Genomic DNA, 18,721 nt, shown 5'->3' with positions numbered 1-18,721 from the left:
ACAATTTCTCCCCGAATAATAAAACCATATTTGGACAGCCATGCTATTGCGTTCCTCCCACACCACCTCCTCCCTGCCCGTGCTCGGGAACAGCCTCCGAGTGAGGGCTCCTCTTTCTGATCCCTGCAAACCATCAGCCCAAGCAAGGAGGCTGTCTCTGAAGTTTGTAGGCATTCAGGAAGCTTCAGCTATTTTATTCTATTTAGTTATTCAGCTATATGTTATGCATGTGCCAGAACGAGCATGGGAAAGAGAGCGTCTAATACCACTCCCATCCAGGGGAGGTTCTGCCTTCCCCAGGGGACATTGGGCAATGTCTGGAGATGTTTCTGGGTGGCACAGCTTGGGGAAGAGGTGCTATTGGCATCTTGTAGGTAGAGGCCAAAGATGTTGCTGACAGTCTGAGAGTGCACAGGACAGTCCCCCACAGCACAGGATTACCTGCTCCAAAATGTCAATAGAGCCACGGCAAGAAACCCTGCATCACATTAACAAGACGCACAAGGAAAATGATATATGAGCTCTGTCAATAGACCTGAATGATAATTGCAAAAAGTAACTGTGTGATAGGCACTATGGATGCCAATATAGTAAGATAATCTGGACAACACCCCAGCTGATTGCCACACTCTGAAGACTGTTAAGCTCAAGCAGCATCAGCCAGCGTTCAAATCTGTTAATGAATGTAGATAAGCAGGAATGTACTGCATTAAAGCCATAACCATAGGCCATCATTCTAATATATTGTTTTGTTATCTGAGAGCACAAAATAGTGAAGTAGAACTGTTATTAATGTCTCTCTCTCTCTCTTTTTAAAAATGGAAACAGCAAATATTTAAATTGTGAAAATACACAGAAAGTACCAGTGGGGTAACTAAATCAAATGTGAACACTGAGGAACAGCTCAGAAACTGGAATGATTTCCCATGCCCAAGGCTGGCCATGTTAATTCCTTGGGAGTTTATTATGACATAAAGTCAGTCCAGAAATGGGCACTGCTAGATGGCCACCAGGAGGTCTCAGTTTCAATAATGGAATACCACAGGGTTCTTGGGAACCTGTATTCATTCTTTCAGTGAGCTACGTCGCAAGATTTATCCACACCAACAAAATTTAAAGTAATCATAAAATAGTGGATTTCAAGAGACGTAGCAGTATTTGAGAAAGTAGTTTCTGAAATCAGATATAAACTAGCTCTGGGCACCACATGCAAAGACAGCCAACTTTGCTGTCATTTAATTGTTAGCTTGTAGAGATCCCAAAAGGTGTTGCAGGTCACAGAAAGAGAAAATAACTAATAATTCAAGTGTGAAGCATCTTTATGCAATGCAGCAAGGAAACGGAGGTGCGTGAATGTCAAAAAGCAAGGATGTTAAAAACGTAAAATGCTTCTAATTTTATAGTAAATTTAAAAATTATGAAAACCAAATCAAAGGCCATTCCAAGTCATTTGCCTCAGACCTGGAGGCTGGTTATTATTTCACATGTTCTACTGCAGAATTAATAAAGTTTTAGAAGTAGGAAAAAAAAAAAAAACTAACCTTAAGGTTATCAAAGGTTCTGACAGTCTGCGCCAGGTCACTGGCACTCCCTGACGATGCTGTCCCCTGTCCCCTAGGGCCTGAGGACACCTGTGAGCCGTCAATGACCTCAAAGCCAGAAAGCAAGGCCTCTGCACAGCTGCAGCGAGACTCCTTGGCTCTCTGACCCGATATCAGGTATGTCTTCAAACCTACGATGGATAAAAATTACAATCAGCACAGTGAAACCACCGTTTGTTGACACACAGCTCGATCTTGCCCTCTAAGGAGGACACACTCTGGAAAGTTGAGAGTAGAGTGAGAATGTGAATATCTCATTTTACGACTGACTTCCATGATCTTCTCAGACAGTTGTAGGCTCAGGGAGACCATTTGCCTCCAAGACACACGGTTTACTCACATTATCTTTTCTTTGAATAATGGCTGCACGTTTTACCTTCAGGGCTAGAATAAGCATTAAAAAGTTCCTCCATGGAAAGGCCATGTGACCTCTCTGTGAAGGCAGCAGAGCGGACTGATGGTCGGCTCTACATACTGCTTGGGTCTATTTTGACTGTAAACACCAGTCCCTGACATTTATAACAGTCAGTCTAGATGTAAGGGTGACCTCGTGCCCTGATAATCTTACCTGTGTCAGACACTGCAAAACTACCACGAAAAGTAAGAACACATTGTGGATCAACAGAGGTAAGTAAAACCTCCCTTGATTCAGGTTTACAGTGTCCATTTTCTACTGGATCTGGACATTCATCCCAGGAACCCTCAGCTTTTGTTAAGCTGAGGTCTACGTGCATCTTATTCTCTCATAAAATCTCTATTTAGAAAAAAAGTTGGTCGAATGGACAATTAACCTGTATCTTTATGATTCTCACTAAAGGCTGAAATGACACACTGATACACGCTACACCATTTAGCAGCTGTAACAGGCAGGTGGGTCCCTGCTCTGGGTATTCAGAGCTATCTGCTGCGAAAATACTAAGGAGCAGCTTTTTCAGGAAGAACTCAAGGAATTTTTGAAAAAGAAGCAAACTTTATTTAAAGAAAGCCATCGTTATTCCTTATTGGAATTTAACCAGACAGCAAACGCATCAAGGGAATGACAATGTAATTTATTCAATGAACATTTATTTCAGGCCTGGTGTATGTTACACACTGAGAATAAAATCATGAAAAAAACAGGGTCCCTATCTTTGAGACTATCCTTCAGCAGAAGGTCACAATGAAAGCTACAGGAAGGTGCAGCATGGAAAGATACAATCAAGAGGTGATGTTAGGTCTACACCAGATTCCAGTGCAGTTTCTTACACTTGGTACACATTTAGTAAGTGCTTTAACATTAGTCAAGTGACCTTAATCTTTCATTTCCCTCTCTCCTCATAAAAATACTATATGGCATATCTTTTTAAATCAACGGTTGTGAGAATTTGGCAAGAGTCCTGGAGACATCTAAGGACATCCCAGAGTATAACCAAGTCACAGTCGCAAATCAGAAGACTTAGATATTTTTAGATGCCAACTGACCCCAAAGGGTATCTTTAAACACTCACTCTGACTTGGGTCCTGAATTTCTCTGCATTTTTTTCCTCCAACAAAAAACTCACATCCCAATTTAGGTATAGGATCAATCTGAGTTTTAACTAATTACATGTACAAACTTGAAATGGAAATGTGAACTGGAATATGATATAAGAGCAAATGTACCTTTATATTAATTTCTTAGACTGTCACAGGTGACACTAGACTGATTCTGTCAAAATTTCACTTTGGGGGAGTAAAAAAAAAAAATGCAACCTATGTGGATTGAACAGAGAACAGTGCTACCTCTGACCTGGCTGCGGTCTCTGATCTGGCAGGGCTTATTCCCGGCCTCGTCAAAGTGCACAAGAAGGCCTGTTCCAGGGGCTGCTCAAGGGTCTCCTCCCCATGACTCCTGACTGTGGTGTGTGGGTCCCTGGGCTGCAGGCTGGTGAGGGGAGCCTGCGAGTGCCTTTGCAGCTGTAGGGGGCCACCCGGAGGATCCGAGGCAGAGGAAGGATGACATTTTCTTGCTTGGAAGGGTGAAGAGCTACTGAAGGGAAAGTTCTCTACCAGGTCTGTGGCTGGCCCTGACCACAGAGTAAGGATCCCTGTGAGACGCTGGCAGCCCAGGTGCCCCTGCCAGAGGCTGCTGCCCCCCTGTAAACAAGGGCTGCCCTGAGAGCACGAGCCAGGCTGCCTTTCAAACCCAGGAAGTGTCCTTTGTCGGAGTAACTGTTTATCTGCTCCCCCTGTGGCTCCATGTCGGGAAGATAAAGTAAAGTCAGCCTTTCCTGGAGGCATATGACAACCGAAGCAGAGAGAAGGCTGGGCACAGAGAACTGAAGAGCCATAAGCCTCAGATGTTGACCAGCACAGCTCTCGATAGCAAGCATGGAGTGGCAGCTACAGCCCCTGCAGTCACGTGCCCAAGGAGGCGGCGGGAACATGTCAGCCACCATCAAGCCTAGTGTGAAGCCTGTCACCTGTAGAGGTACCTAGACAACACGCAGGTGTGACTATATCAGGCGTGCCAAGTCAAAGGACGGACTGCTCCAGGATGCATGAAGAGGGGTATGTCCTAAAGATGCAGGAAGGAAGATGCTATGTGTGAAAGCGTCCCCTCCAAATTCAGGTGTTGCTGACACGACAGCATTAAGCGGTGGGGCCTTTAAGAGGTGATGAGGCTGGGAGAGAGCTTCCCTCGTGAGTGGGATCAGGTGCCTGCACAAAGGTCTCTGGCTCGCTCTCCCGCTCTTCTGCCATGTGAGAACACTGCCTTCTTCCTTTTGCAGCCCTCACCAGACAACAGAACCTGCTGGTGCCTTGATCTTGGACTTTCCAGCCTTCAGAACTTTGACAAGATAAATCTGTTTTTTAGAAACTACCCAGTCTATTACAGTAGCACAAACAGACCAAGACAGAAGGCCCCCTCAATAGTGTCCTCCAAGTCGAGGAGATGAATCGAGGTCAGCACAGTGACAGCACACAGGGCCAAGGGCATGTGGCCAGCACTGGGAAGTGGGCGTCACTGGAATAGTCCGAGAAAGACCCTCCTAAAAAGAGCCTTTGGCAGACATGACTGAGGGATGGCGCTGAGCTCAGCATGACCGGAACAGAGAATGCGCGGGAGAATGGCCAGAGGTGAGCAGGGCACCGCCTGGGCCACCTCCAGGAGCCTTCGTCCTGGCGGATTGGGGGAGAAAGAGCAAATGCCAGCCATAGCACGTGGAGAGTTGAGGGACACTAGGTCAGGAAATAATGGTGGAAATGGGGAGCCTACTCCCCCCAAATCTGGTGACAACGGCATTTGCTTCTGTCACAGGCGGTCAAGCGTGATGGGTGAGGGCCTGGGTTCCGGACAGCAGCCCTTGATGTCAGATCCTGGCTCCACCACCTCCGACATGTGACCTAAGTAAGCTGCCTCATCTCTCTGCATCTCAGTTTCCTCATCCCAGAGGGCTGGCATGAGGCTTAAATGATTAACACGTTCACAGCCTGTACAACAGCGCCCAGCACATGGAAAGCACGCCGTAATGTTAGGAAGTATTATCACCGGGAATCTTTTTCATGCTCCTTCTATGTGCAAAAGCATTTGCAGAACTGTTAAAGCAACAATTGCTCCCAGTTTGTTTTTAATTTGAATTTTTCTTCAGGAAGCTCTGAGTGACCAACTTGTAGTGATAACACAACACCACTAGTGCTACAAAGGTCAAACATACCTACCTGTGTCTGCAGCAAGCACAATGAGCTAATAAACGAAGGATCTTTTATTTATGCTTCAATATGGAAAGCTAACTTTAAAATGAAACCTTTTGCCCAAACTAGAGGAACATCAGCACGACAAAGTGCAACAAAGCCCACTGCCCAACAGGAAATCCCCTGAGATACTTATCAGGTCAGGCTTCTAGCTGAAGCCCTGTCAAAGTCTGAAGTCAGGAGAGTTTGTAGAAGGACGGATTTAATGAATAACCACACACATGGACCCTGGGGTCCAAGTTCATTAGAATGGCTCTTTTGGAGCAGAAGATCAAAATAAGGCAGCTCAATGATTTAAGTACAGTGTAAACCGGAGAATAATAAGATTTCTTATTTCTTTCCTGGTAATTGATTTTAAACCTCACCAACATTGATGCCTTTTCTCATCTTCGTTTTACAAAGGCTACAGAGAGGGAGAGGCATTTCCTAATGTGCTCTTGTCTGATGAAGGAATTTGTTTACGGCTGCCTGTGTGTCAAGGTTACCATGGTTAACGTTCTTAAGTATTCTTAAGTATAATATATCACCAATACTTTGAGAACAAAAACTGTGCCTTGTACACAGTGGTGATCAGTTCTGGTGAACTGAGTGTAATATGAGTGAGTGACAAGGTTCATTTTGGAAAAGAAAGATGATTCTGGCCTCATTTGTCTTTTTAGTCTTTTTTTTCGGACTCTTGCCCTGGACTGAGATATCCTCAATCAACAAGAATCAAGGACCTGATTGGGAACTCAAGAGAAAGAGAAGAATAACCAGCAGGGAAAGATTGTTTTCAGACATGACTCTGGAGGTAACAGCATAACATAACAAACGCCCAGAAGCTTATATCACTTCTTCAAGCAATAAACACGAGAGACAATGGGCTTGGGCTGTGCTTTTGTAAACATTCTAAAAATGTCTTTTCACTTTGCATTGTATTTTTACTCATAACTATGTGTAAAATGACCAACTAGCATGAGAATTACTTAAACTAAAATGTAATCAGTCAATAAGGACAACAAAGACTAAAGCACTTAACCAGAGCCTATCAAGTTATAGATATGATATTAGTATTTCATAATTATCTATTGCTTTGCTTAAGATGAACAAAAGTTTTAGTTAAAAAATTTTTTTTCACCTGTTAACATTAAAACACTCTGGATGGCTCTAAGTTCTTCTCCTGTGTAAAACAATCACAAGAACTGACTTGTTCTGATTGTCCCAATATTTGATGATAAATCATAAGTTCCTATCACAAATGGCTGCTGGTGAAACTTAACCACTTTTTAAAAAATGAAGTCCCAAACAATAAAATACAAGACAGATTTCTGCAAGAAGGTGAAAGAAATAAAAGGTGGGCACCATGCTTGCTTCTGTTTAACTTGTTTTTGTTTTCTAGAGACAGGGTAGCACTCTGTTGCCTGGGCTGGAGTACAGTGGCATCATCGTAGCTTACTGCAACCTCAAAGTCCTGGGCTCAAGCGATCCTCCGGCCTCAGCTTCCCGAGTAGCTGGGACTATAGATGCAGAACACCACACCTGGCTAATTTTTTCTATTTTTTGGTAGAGATGGGGTCTCGCTTTTACTCAGGCTAGTCTCAGACTCCTGACCTCAAGCAATCCTCCCACCTCAGCTCCCAAAGTGCTAGGTGCTAGGATTACAGGTGTGAGCCACGATGCCTGGCCTAACTTGATCTTGATTAAAACTTCAGCCTAACAGAACAAAATTTTAGACACACACACACACACACACACACACACACACTCTCTGTGCCCTGCTCCTAAACAGGCACTCTCTACATCCGGCTTCTCTCTGCCAGTAACGGATAAGCAGCTGCCAACACAGCCAAACGGGAATGACTTGACACCCACGTAGCAACCACGCTCCCAGTATTGTCTTCTTCTTAACTTCTATATTTGATGTCAATAAATGCTCCACTGCTAAATGCTGTGTTGCTGAATGCTAACACTGGGAGAGTCCAGTGGTAACAAACTTCCGAGACCCACCTCTCCTACCTCTAAAAAACTCTTGAATGATGGTTTAATATCATGAGCCTTCACAAAGGCTACAGAAACGAGTTCTCTGAAAGATCACATTTGGTGTATGTATATACAGCCTACCAGGTACTATCTCATTCATACATTTGCTCATTCACTCATTCACTTACCCAACAAAGTAAATGTTTATTGAGTACTCACTGAGGGTTAGAAGCTGGGCTAAGGGTTGAAAGAAATGAATAGGTAGAAAACGTTCTCTAAGTGACTTCTACTTGAAGGCTCATCCTAAGTTCCCTCATCTATAAAATGGAAATACTATAACATAATGATAACACCACTTCATAGGGTTATTGTGAGGATTAAATGAGTTAATACATGCAAAAAGAGAAATGCAAAAGGGAAAGACAATGCTTTTCGTGAGACAGTCCTGAGAGCAGCAGCGACTGTGAAGAGGATATGTACGCAATGACACAGATCTGCGAGAAGAGAGAATTACACGAATTCAAGTCTACGTGCTGATGGGATGTTCAGAAGTGACAAAAGGCATTTTCACAATGAGCTGTAGGCAACCAAAGGAAAGTGAAGGTCTACAATAACTATTTGGGAATACTGTAACATAACAGAGATTAATCAGAAGAGGCTATGAAACAAGAGAGCTGGGGAAAGATCCAGGAACTGCGACAGACTAGCAGATGACTGGTTGTTATTCACCAAGTGAAGGCACCGAATGCCTAGGACAGGAGCAAGAGAGCAGAATGGGTTACATCTGCAGCAGCCACAAGAGAGATCACAGACCTGCCCCCTTTCCCTAGAGAACTAAGAAGTAACCCTTAATTTGAAGATTTTTAAGAGGTGCAATTTAAATATAGAACACAGACAATGTAAAACAGATTTCAAAATAGATTTTCATTTCTATGAAAAACCAAATTTAAAATCTGAGACTAGGTGGCAGCTAAATAATTGGAAAATCCAAAAATGGGAATACATTGAAAAGAGACATAAAGCTGTATGATGCTCAATGAAAGAAGCCAGTTGTAAAAGACCACATCCTGCACGATTCCATTTACATGAAACGTCCAGAATAGGGAAATCTGGAGAGACAGAAAGCAGGTAAGTGGTGGCCAGGGGTTTACAGGAGATAGGGTGTAACTGTTGATGGGTACAGGGTTACTTTGTAGGGTGATGAAAATGTCATAAAGTGAGATTGTGGTGATGATTGCCTAACTCCGTGAATACACTAAAAACTACTGAACTATACACTTTAGAGAGGTGCATTGAATAGTATGTGAAAAGAAAAGAAAGAAAAGAAATAAAACAATGTGAAGTACAATAAGATGCAACAGTTCTGAGATTTAGGGAAGAAATAAAATAAAGCTGGGAGGAAATACACTTTCCCTGAGGATTCAAGGCAAAGAAGTGGGTTGGTGGCAGGTAGAAGAAAAATCTTAAAAATAAAGGCTCAGAAATAGATAATGTGGTAGATTCAGGATGGAAAATAGATAAATAAGAACTAATGCTGAATAACCTTGAAGAACTAAAAATTCAACACTGCAAGAGTTCAGAAGTCTGGGAGAGATTAAACAAAACAAAACAAAAGAAAATCTGACCTTCACTGGAAAGCTCCAAGAATCATCAGCTGTGCAGCTCTCACTATTGCAGTCTAGCCCATGAAGGTTGGGCCAACACCCAAGCTTGTCTCATTTGGGGCCAACACACTCCTCTTGCGGCAGGTGCGCCCTGCTCGGTGTGGCAAGCCTGCCCTCCTCACACGCCTAATGCTTGGCCACAAAAACTCAGAAGGCACTGTTGGCCTTGAATACTGATGCAGCCTTTTCATCCATGAGTATAATTACTTGCAAAGGCATTTTCTTCTGACCCATGGGTGGTTTAACCTGCACCGACACTTCCTAGGAGCATCTTTAGCTGGGGAAAAAAGCAGCCTAAATCATGGTGCCACCTCTCCTGTAAACTTCAAACCATGCAAAGAAAAAGAGGCAAGGCCGAAAATGCTCGACTAACCTCTCGTGGGAGTAGCCACAACACCACTGCCTTTGCCACCTGTCACTGCGTGGAAATGTTTATCTGGGTTTCTGGCTCTCTCCCAAGTCATGTTTGCAGCACAGGCGCATGCTTGCTGCGAATTCCCACACTTTTCAGAGCATGCAGTTTTAAACTTGTATTAAGGTTTTCTCTCTTTTGATGAGTAGTTTGTACACTGGCTGGGGTGGCGGCTGACAGTTCCCAGACTGTGTTTTCTTGTTTATAGAGCACACAGCAGACTTGCTCAAGCCATCTAACTGGGAAACCCAAAACCTCCGTTTTCTTCCTACATATCTCCAACACCTCCAATTTCATGTCAGCACCAGTGGAGGTCTTTCTTTTTTCAACCCTTTCAGAAGATTCAAAGTTGGGTTTGTGCGGCATGTTTTTAATAACCTCCAAAGTGTTGCTGCATATCCCATGAGAAGCCAGGAGCAGGGCCACTCGGCCACTCAGGGAGGTCACAGGCTGGGTGTTTTGCTTTCCCACTGCACGGCGTGGGGTTGTCATTTACGCCTCAAGAAAACCACAACTATGCTGTGGACTCCCACATAATCAAAACTGAAAGCGAAACCACGGCAGTGGGTAGCGAGAGCCCATGCCCAAGAGGAGAGCACGAAGGATGGCTCCCTGGGCACAGCAACAGGCAGAGATGCGGTCCACGCAAAAGATGGAATGGAAGCTGTAATCAACAGCCTCATTCACAAAGGAGCTGGATGAGTCTTCAGAATCTCCCTCTGCTCGGGGTGGAAAGCTGAGCTCTACTATAGCCCTGGAAGACCCTGGAAGAATCACTGCTGTGGAAGAAGAGATGGAAGTGGGAAGAGAGCCCCGGAAGGAAAGTTCCAGACTAGGAGAGGTGCTGGCCCAAAACAAGGCAGCTGAGTTCTTAGGGAAGAGACATAAAAATCAGCTAACATCATGGGAGAGAAAGAAAGCATTATTTGAACAACACTTGACTATTCCAAAAAACACCAAAACATAACAGGATGATAGGATTAAGGAAAACATTCATTTTTTTTCTTATTTAACACATTGACTGCCACACTAGAAAAAAAATGTTTTCCTTGGGGCCACAGTGTTTTACAATGAAAATAGAATAAAAACTTGGAAAACAAAACAATCCTAATTTAATGAAAAATTTGTTATTTTTTATTGTTGTCTGTGAGTTATATGCAACTTGAAAAATAGTTCAAGCAGCTCCCAAGGGTAAGAGACGTGTGAGTTACATATGCTTCATGAGGCCCTGGGCTCAAAACCAGCATGAGTCAAATATAACTCACACAGCAGTTAATGATGTTTAAAATGAGCACAAATTTCTGAATTTGTTACAAAATATTTTAGACATAGAAACGTATAAGGAAGAATATACTGAAGACTTGTGGTCCCACCAGTCTAAAAAATAAAATGTCACCTGTACTGTGTAAGTTCCCTATGTCCCTTAGACTATCACTACATACATATGTAACGCTAAACAACATGCAGCATTAATATGTTTATTTTAATTTACGTGAGTATCATTTTACAAGTTCTCTTCTGAAAGTTGCTTTTTTGGTTGAGCATTATGTTTGAGATTCACCCATATTGGCAGGTGTGATCATATTCATCCATTTTTCATATTACAAAGTTTATGAAATAATAAATATATCACTGAATAAATATATCACAATTTTAAAAAGAAAAACTGAAAGTATTAAATGAACATCAATGATAAACTCTGTGTTCTGTAGAAAAATAACAAATATGCTAAACAGGGTAAAAGTATATTTAACACAAAAATTTCATTGATTTAAAGAATATATCATACATATAAATTTAAGGAAGAAATGGAACTTGTGCATATCAGTAAAAAAAAATCAAGAGAGGAGCAAGAATGAAAGAAAAGTTGCTGAAATAAAGAGTTAAAGAAATCAAACTTTGAGAGGATGGCAGTGCCAGATGAGGCACCACTATAGCATGTGAAAATGGAAAAAAATCAAAATGAAGAAATAAAAGGAATATAGAGTTCTTCAGACTGTAAGTGAGCGAGGCTGAGAGGTGACAGCTCCATTAATCCTAGTGCAGAAAATCCCCAGAACTGCTGTGTGCTGAGGCCAGCAGGCCTGCCACTTGCCGTAAGCCAAGACCAGACCACTCATGGCCATAGGTCAGGGGCAGAGATCTGCCCCATCAGATCAAGGGCCCCAAAGTACGGCTGATACCAGGAGCCGGGTATTTCAGCAACACAGAGCTGGGCTTAAAGGAATGGGGAGGTGGAACTAGAGGAAGAGCTTCCAGATGGCTCCAGAAAACTGAGGAGCCCAGAAAGCTATTGCAAGGATGAGATAACACAGAGTAGGGGGTTACTGGACTGGAGGAAGAATCTAGACCAATGCTGTTTGCAGAACTGTCTGTGCTGGTGGACATGCCCTACAGCTGTCCAGTTCAGTAGCCTCCAGCCACGTGTGGCTACTGATCACTTGAAACGTGGCTAGTCTGAAGGAGGAACCGAATGTTCTATGTTTTTTAACTGCAGTTTACATTTTAAATAGCTACATGTGGCTGGCCGCTATGTACTATACAGTGAAGACCTACATCCTTCCTTATCGATGAAAGGGACGAGCTAGAAACAGAAAGCGTTCTTATCTGTATTAAATAGAGATGAGAGGCCGGGCGTGGTGGCTCACGCCTATAATCCTAGCACTCTGGGAGGCCGAGGTGGGCGGATCGTTTGAGCTCAGGAGTTCGAGACCAGCCTGAGCAAGAGCGAGACCCCATCTCTACTAAAAATAGAAAGAAATTATATGGACAGCTAAAAATATATATAGAAAAAAAATTAGCCGGGCATGGTGGTGCATGCCTGTAGTCCCAGCTACTCGGGAGGCTGAGACAGGAGGATCGCTTGAGCTCAGGAGTTTGAGGTTGCTGTGAGCTAGGCTAACGCCATGGCACTCACTCTAGCCTGGGCAACAGAGTGAGACTCTGTCTCAAAAAAAAAAAAAAAAATAGAGATGAGGTGGTAAAAACTATTAAAAGAAAAATGGGTGGGATAAAAAGGAAAACGAAATGTTAAGCCAATAGGCATTAACTCTTATTTATGATACAGATGACACTTACTAGCAAATGCAAGGGAGAAATTATCCTGTACACTAATAACAGGAACAGTCCATTAGAGAACAGAATAGAAATAGAGACTCTATCAAACAAATTGGAAGGCAACCTTTAAGAATAAGGAAACAGGGCTGGGCGCGGTGGCTCACGCCTGTAATCCTAGCACTCTGGGAGGCCAGGGCGGGACGATCACTCGAGGTCAGGAGTTCCAGACCAGCCTGAGCAAGAGCGAGACCCCATCTCTACTAAAAATAGAAAGAAATGATCTGGACAGCTAAAAATATATATAGGAAAAAATTAGCCGGGCATGGTGGCACATGCCTGTAGTCCCAGCTACTTGGGAGGCTGAGGCAGAAGGATTGCTTGAACCCAGGAGTTTGAGGTTACTGTGAGCTAGGCCTACACCACGGCACTGTAGCCCGAGCAACAGAGCGAGACTCTGTCTCAAAAAACAAACAAACAAAAAAAAAAAACACAACAATAAGGAAACAGGAAAGGCTGGAAACATCTGAATAATTTCAAACCACCTTAAAATGGGATTCAATATTGGATCAAAAATCTAATTTAGAGCTTATATGTATATAGCTCACCTTGCTTGACATATTTTACTCCTAAAAAATGTTTTAAATGTGAATATGTATAAGATATATCACATTTTCCACTTTTTATACCTTTAAATTTTACTATGAGAGTCCTGAAAACAGTTTGTAAAACAAACACCCAAGCTCTCTGATCTTTCACACCCATTAAAAGCAACACATGTTTTAAAACACACCACTGAACAAATGACCATTTCACGGGGCTCTCTCTGACTGCATGGGGCTTGAATGTTTAACTAGGCACATGGCCACAATGCTAATAGGATCTGGCAAAAACTGACTGAGCCAATGCCGGGAACAGGTGTTTCAGGAAAGGTAATACTCTACTGTCCCTTGTGCTGAAGCTGTAGCCCCGGGCAATTTCGTGAAGCAAGCAGAATCCAACTGAAGTCACTTCGGCCAACCTCCATTGCTACCTGTCCTCCACTCCCCCACAGGGCCTTACTGCCTCTGGGGTGTCCTTACTCTCTTGCCAACCCACCATCTGAGTGTCCACAGCATCAAGGCTACGTGAGCAGGATGCAATCACATAGAGCTCTGTCACCACAGGGCACTGAGAGTTAGGTAAGCATCAGAGACCCAACTCCTGCTCACTGCCCCCACACTCCACCAGTGCTCTAGGAAATCACCTCCTGACGCTGACTGATTTGCATACTCTACCCTCCCGACACAAATGTAGGTGACGACACAAATGTAGGTGACGACACAAATGTAGGTGATGGTATTTGGTCCCCTCATCATATCCCAGAAATTCCACATCACCAACATCCAGCCAAAGTTTCTCCAAGGCATTATGTGGGGGCACCTCCACGCTGAAGTGGCAGGTTCCAATGTCAAACTCTGCCTCATCTGGGGTTCACATAACATTCCTGTTAGGTCTTTTGAACTATGTTAAATTCCCTTGAGGATCTGTAATAAAACCTTCTGGAAACCAGAGAGCAAATCACTCATTCTCCACTCTATCAGAGCCAATGGCTCCTTTTTATTACATTTATTACATTTTTATTACATACTTAATATGTAATATCCTCTTTCCCAACCTGAAATAAAATTAAATTCATGCACAATTTAACTTTAATCATTGAAACCATCGAAAACACCCCTAACAAATTTCCCGAACACCCAGCCATTCATCAGCTGCCTTTGGATGTGGTGGTGGGTGCTCAGCAAAGGCAGGGTGGTGCCAGAGCCTTCACGCTTTAAAGGCAGCCGCGAGTCCCTATTTCTCTTTCCATACGTTCCCCTGCCACAAGAGAACCAGCCTGAGGATAGTTTAAAGACTAAATATTCCACAGTTCTGTTAATGTGTGTATCTATTATGTAAATGCCTGTATAATGTGTATGTTTATGAGTATATGTGCATACGTGTGTATGTTGGTATACATGTGTTTCTGCGGCAATTTAAAAAGGAGAAAATTTCTTAATAACTTTTATCCTACTCATTCTTTCAATAAACGATAAGCTCCTAAAAATCTGTTGAGAATAGGATTAGGCCTATCATAAATCCTAATAATACATTACATTGATTATGTCTCACTAATCTTAGTACCTACAGCACCTCGCCAAAGGCCCAACACAATGGACATTCAGATATGCGAAGAACTGAACCGCAGCTCCACAGCAGTGGTGCATTGCAAATAGCATGAAAATCAAGTAGGGCCAGAACTAAGTGCTAAAAGTACTTTTAATGTCCCTAGAGACTGAATTATCCAGCTCAACTTTCTTCACATGGTAAGGAACAAGAAGTTACTCATAGGTTCTGAGTACCCACTACATGCCAGGCTAGACGCCTGTGAGAAGTCCATGTGTGTGACATACACCGTCCCTAACTCCGGAGCTAGCAGTAAACCAGTAAACAAGGGCACGAATCACCAGTGATTAAGAGCCACGAGGAAAACAAAAGCTTCCTGTGAGGGAGCCCAGAAACAGCCTGGATGGGGAGTCCCAGGAGGGCCCTCTGAAGGAGTGATACTGAGGTACAGATGTCACGGTCACGGTGAGGGAGCGCATTGTGAGGCAGGCCTGGGAAGGCATGCTGGATGGAGGGCTCAGTGTGGAAAGGAAGGCTGCACACTCACCTGGCTGAAAGAAGGCCATTGTCCCCGAAGCAGAGAGAGGGGAGAAAGTGTGGCATCAGGTGAGGCTGGAGAGGGGGCAGGGCCCTGGGAGGCTGATTTATAAGCTAGGCCATGGAAGGCCTCTGCAGTTTTAAGTGACAGAGCACAAATACAACTTTCTTTTTTTGCATTTTATTTTTTTTAACTTTTTAGTTTGAACTAATCTTAGACATACATAAAAGTTACGTGTATAGTACAAGGAGTTCCCTTATTCCCCTTACCCTACTTCTTTTAATGTGAATGTCTTATTGTACTGTGTCGAGAACAGGAAATTAACATCAGTACAGTATTATTAACTAGACTACGAACTTTATGTGAATTTCACCAATTTTTTGCCTGATTTATGTTCCCGGATCCCATCCAGTTAAACTCCTGCAGCTGTAGGTGGTGAGTGGCTTCAGAGGTGTCAAGAGTGGTGGAGGCTCATTCTGGGCTGTTGCTGTGATCCAGGCAGAAGGTGGAGTGGCCTGAAATCAGATTCACAATCTAAAGCCTAGGCAGAGTCGATGGGATGTGAGGAAAGAGGATGAGAACACCTCCCAGGTACTGCCTTTGGTGTGTGGGTGGACGATGACACATTTACTGAGGTGAGTAAGACCAGGGGAAGTAGAAGTTTTGGGGGCAAAATCAGGAACTTGGTTCCTGAGTCCTCAATGCCTGTGACATGCTCAAATGAAGGTGTCAAGGAGGCAGCTACATGATCGGGTCAGAAGGGAGCCTAAGGTGAGAGAGGGGATGTCCACGACATCATTGAGGAGAGGACAGCCAGAGGGGATCCCTGGGGAGCTGCAATTTGTAGAAACGGTCAGGGAGCTGGGTCAGAAAGAAGTCTGAGAGGGAAGAGAGGGATTGGAGGGGTTGGAGTCTATGTCCACTTCTAGACATTTATTTGCCCCACAGATATGCCTGCAAGGTTGCACCAGGAGAGAGTACACAGATACTCATAGGGACTCTGCAAAAGCCAAAGGCTGGACACATCCCGCATGTCCATGGAGGGGATGGATAGATACGTTGTGGTAAAGAGAAGACAGTATAGCAGTGGAACTGAACAAACTATAACCACAAGCAACAGGAATGAATCTCACAATTGCAACATCAAGTGACAGGAGCAGCCACAAAAAAAACACACACTGAAGATTCCATTTGTATGAAATTCAAACACAGGCAAAAGTAATTTATGGTGCCAGAATCAGGACAATGGTTACCTTTAGAAGGAGGAAGTGGGTAGTGTTTGGAGGAGCACAGGGGGCTTCCAAAATGTTCTATTTCATCTGGATGTTCATTGTGTGGATGTGTTCATTTTGTGATAATTTTTCCAATGGTACACTTATAATTATACATTTTTATGTATGCATATTATATACTTCAATGCAGACATTTATTTTAAAAAACTGGCATCCAAACTCTTCAAAAATGCCAATATTATTAAAGGAAAAAAAAGGGCTAAGGAACTGCTCTAGATCAAAGGAAACTAATAACTCGAGATCAAAGGAGATGTGATACCTAAATGCAATAGATTATCCCTGATTAGATCCTGGATGAAAATAATAAAAGCTCTAAATGGATACTATTGGACAACTGGGGAAATTTGAATATGAACTATATATTTGATAACAGTACTTTGTCAATGCTAAATTTCTTAAGTGTGATAATCTGTTTTGTCTATACAGGAGAATGTCCTTGTTCTTAGGAGATACATGCTGGAGGATTTAAGGCTATGACGCCTGCAATTTACTCTGTAATGGTTCAATGGCTCAGCAAGGAAATAGAAGACAGATATGGATACATATACACACATGCACATACCATCTACACACACACATATAAAGGATATAATATAGTATACATATATGTATTATAATTATACACACATACATTTAGAGAGATAGCAAATTTGGCAAAATGTTAATAATTGGTTAATCTAGGTAAAGTGTCATATTAGTGTTCATTATACTATTCTTTCAATTTTTCGATAGATTTGAAATTTGTCAAAATAAAAAGTTGGTGAAAAAAGGCAAAGGCAAAAGGCAAACCCCAAAGCAGGCAAACCCAACACCCCCAGTCAAGCATTAAAGGACACACACATGGGTAAGAAAAACAGAAAGAAGAGCAGAGACAGCACCACCAGGAGCAGCAAGACTACAGTCACCTGTGGCAGGTAGGGGACAGGAGGGGCGTCTGGGTGGCTGACTGCTCTCTTTTGCAACCTGGCTGGTAGATACAAGGGTGGTCACTTTACAATAATCAGACTGTGTGTTTTTTATGTGGTCTTCTGTAACTGTATCACATTTGACAATTTTTTAAAAAAAGATTTCACAAAAGAATAGACGGAGCAAGTATAGCCGCATGCCTCGTGTATGAGAAGCGAGTTATAATCGGACGCTGGAGAGAGAGCAGCTCAGCCACTGGGCCCCACGCTGCACTGCCAAGGGTGCACGGCCATCACTCACCAGCACCCCACCCCCCGCCGCGCAGTTGCACAATCATAACAATGCTGCCGTCACTTAGCTGCTAAATGTGCTCACAATTTGGTTGCTATGAAAACACACTTAACTTACACTTAACATTGATTTATTAAAGGTGTTGCAAGATGGTCATTCTTTATGAAACAAAGTTGTTTTCCTGGAAGTTATTTTCCCATAAATCACATATAAGCATTTACTAAAAAATATTTAAAACTCCCATAAGTTTTGGTCCTTAGTTCTTTTCTCCTGCTATTACTACAAACAGAACAGAGACAAAATATTTATTATTTACAGCTGCTTGGAAATTAAATTCCAAATGAGTTGGTCAGTGGATTCATTTGCTATAGAGCTATAATAAATATGCAAGATTCCAAGTTGAGGACAAATTCTCTCCACGTCCAGGACAGAGGAACCCTCAACAGTCTCCCACTGAAGTCATTCTTGACAAGCTGACAACAGTATCTGCTCTATTTCAGCTCATGGACTCCAAGGCCAAACTGCCTGGGTTCAGATCGCAATTTCTCTATGGATAGTGTGGGTAGCCTCAAGTGATCACTTAACCTCTTTGTGCCTCAGTTCCTTAGTCTGACAGTATAGAACACCCCCTACCTTACAGGCCTATTGAGGATTAAATGAGTAAATATTCATGAAGGGCTTAGAGCTGTGCCTGGTATCTATTAGCACTGACATTGGCCTGTTCAAAAATTTCATTATTATTTGGTCAACAGCTTGGCTGAAACCAGAGAAAAGCTATTTGTCACATACACAGATGGGAGAAATAACCACAGATTCGTGGGTTTCAGAGGAGCTACAGGCCTGATGGCTGCCCTGTGCCAACCAGGTGAGCCCACAGATCAGAGACCACGTGCACAAGCCACAGAAGCTCCTGCCGCACCTGCACTGACCCTCTGAGCATAAGAGGAATGTGGCTGCTGCTTTTGCTTCACTCTAAATCCTGTATAAATTGTCTCTTGTGGCTCAAGCCACATACAGAGTTCCAACTCAGCCACACTCACACAACATGAATTCACTGCCGTCCACCCCTTGTCAACTTGGCATCCTTATAGACTCCTCTTTTCACCATGCTTACCTTCCAAAGAAAGCAAATCGTAACCAGG

The 18,721-nt window shown here is 43.0% G+C and overlaps 1 protein-coding gene across 2 annotated transcripts in view; it reads right to left on the bottom strand.

Annotated features, from left to right (window-relative positions):
* Positions 1-18,721, bottom strand: part of ADCY9 (adenylate cyclase 9) — a 107,648-nt gene that overhangs the window by 33,025 nt on the left and 55,902 nt on the right. For both annotated transcript variants that reach the window (XM_069487005.1, XM_069487006.1), the window contains exon 3: positions 1,542-1,732. In XM_069487005.1, the coding sequence (XP_069343106.1) occupies positions 1,542-1,732 (191 nt within the window). The remainder of the gene's footprint in view (positions 1-1,541; positions 1,733-18,721) is intronic.

Source organism: Eulemur rufifrons, chromosome 14 (assembly GCF_041146395.1).
Source record: "Eulemur rufifrons isolate Redbay chromosome 14, OSU_ERuf_1, whole genome shotgun sequence".
Lineage (NCBI taxonomy): Eukaryota > Metazoa > Chordata > Mammalia > Primates > Lemuridae > Eulemur > Eulemur rufifrons.
The sequence above is the reverse complement of the archived record's forward strand: the minus strand, read 5'-3'. Positions and strand labels throughout refer to the sequence as shown.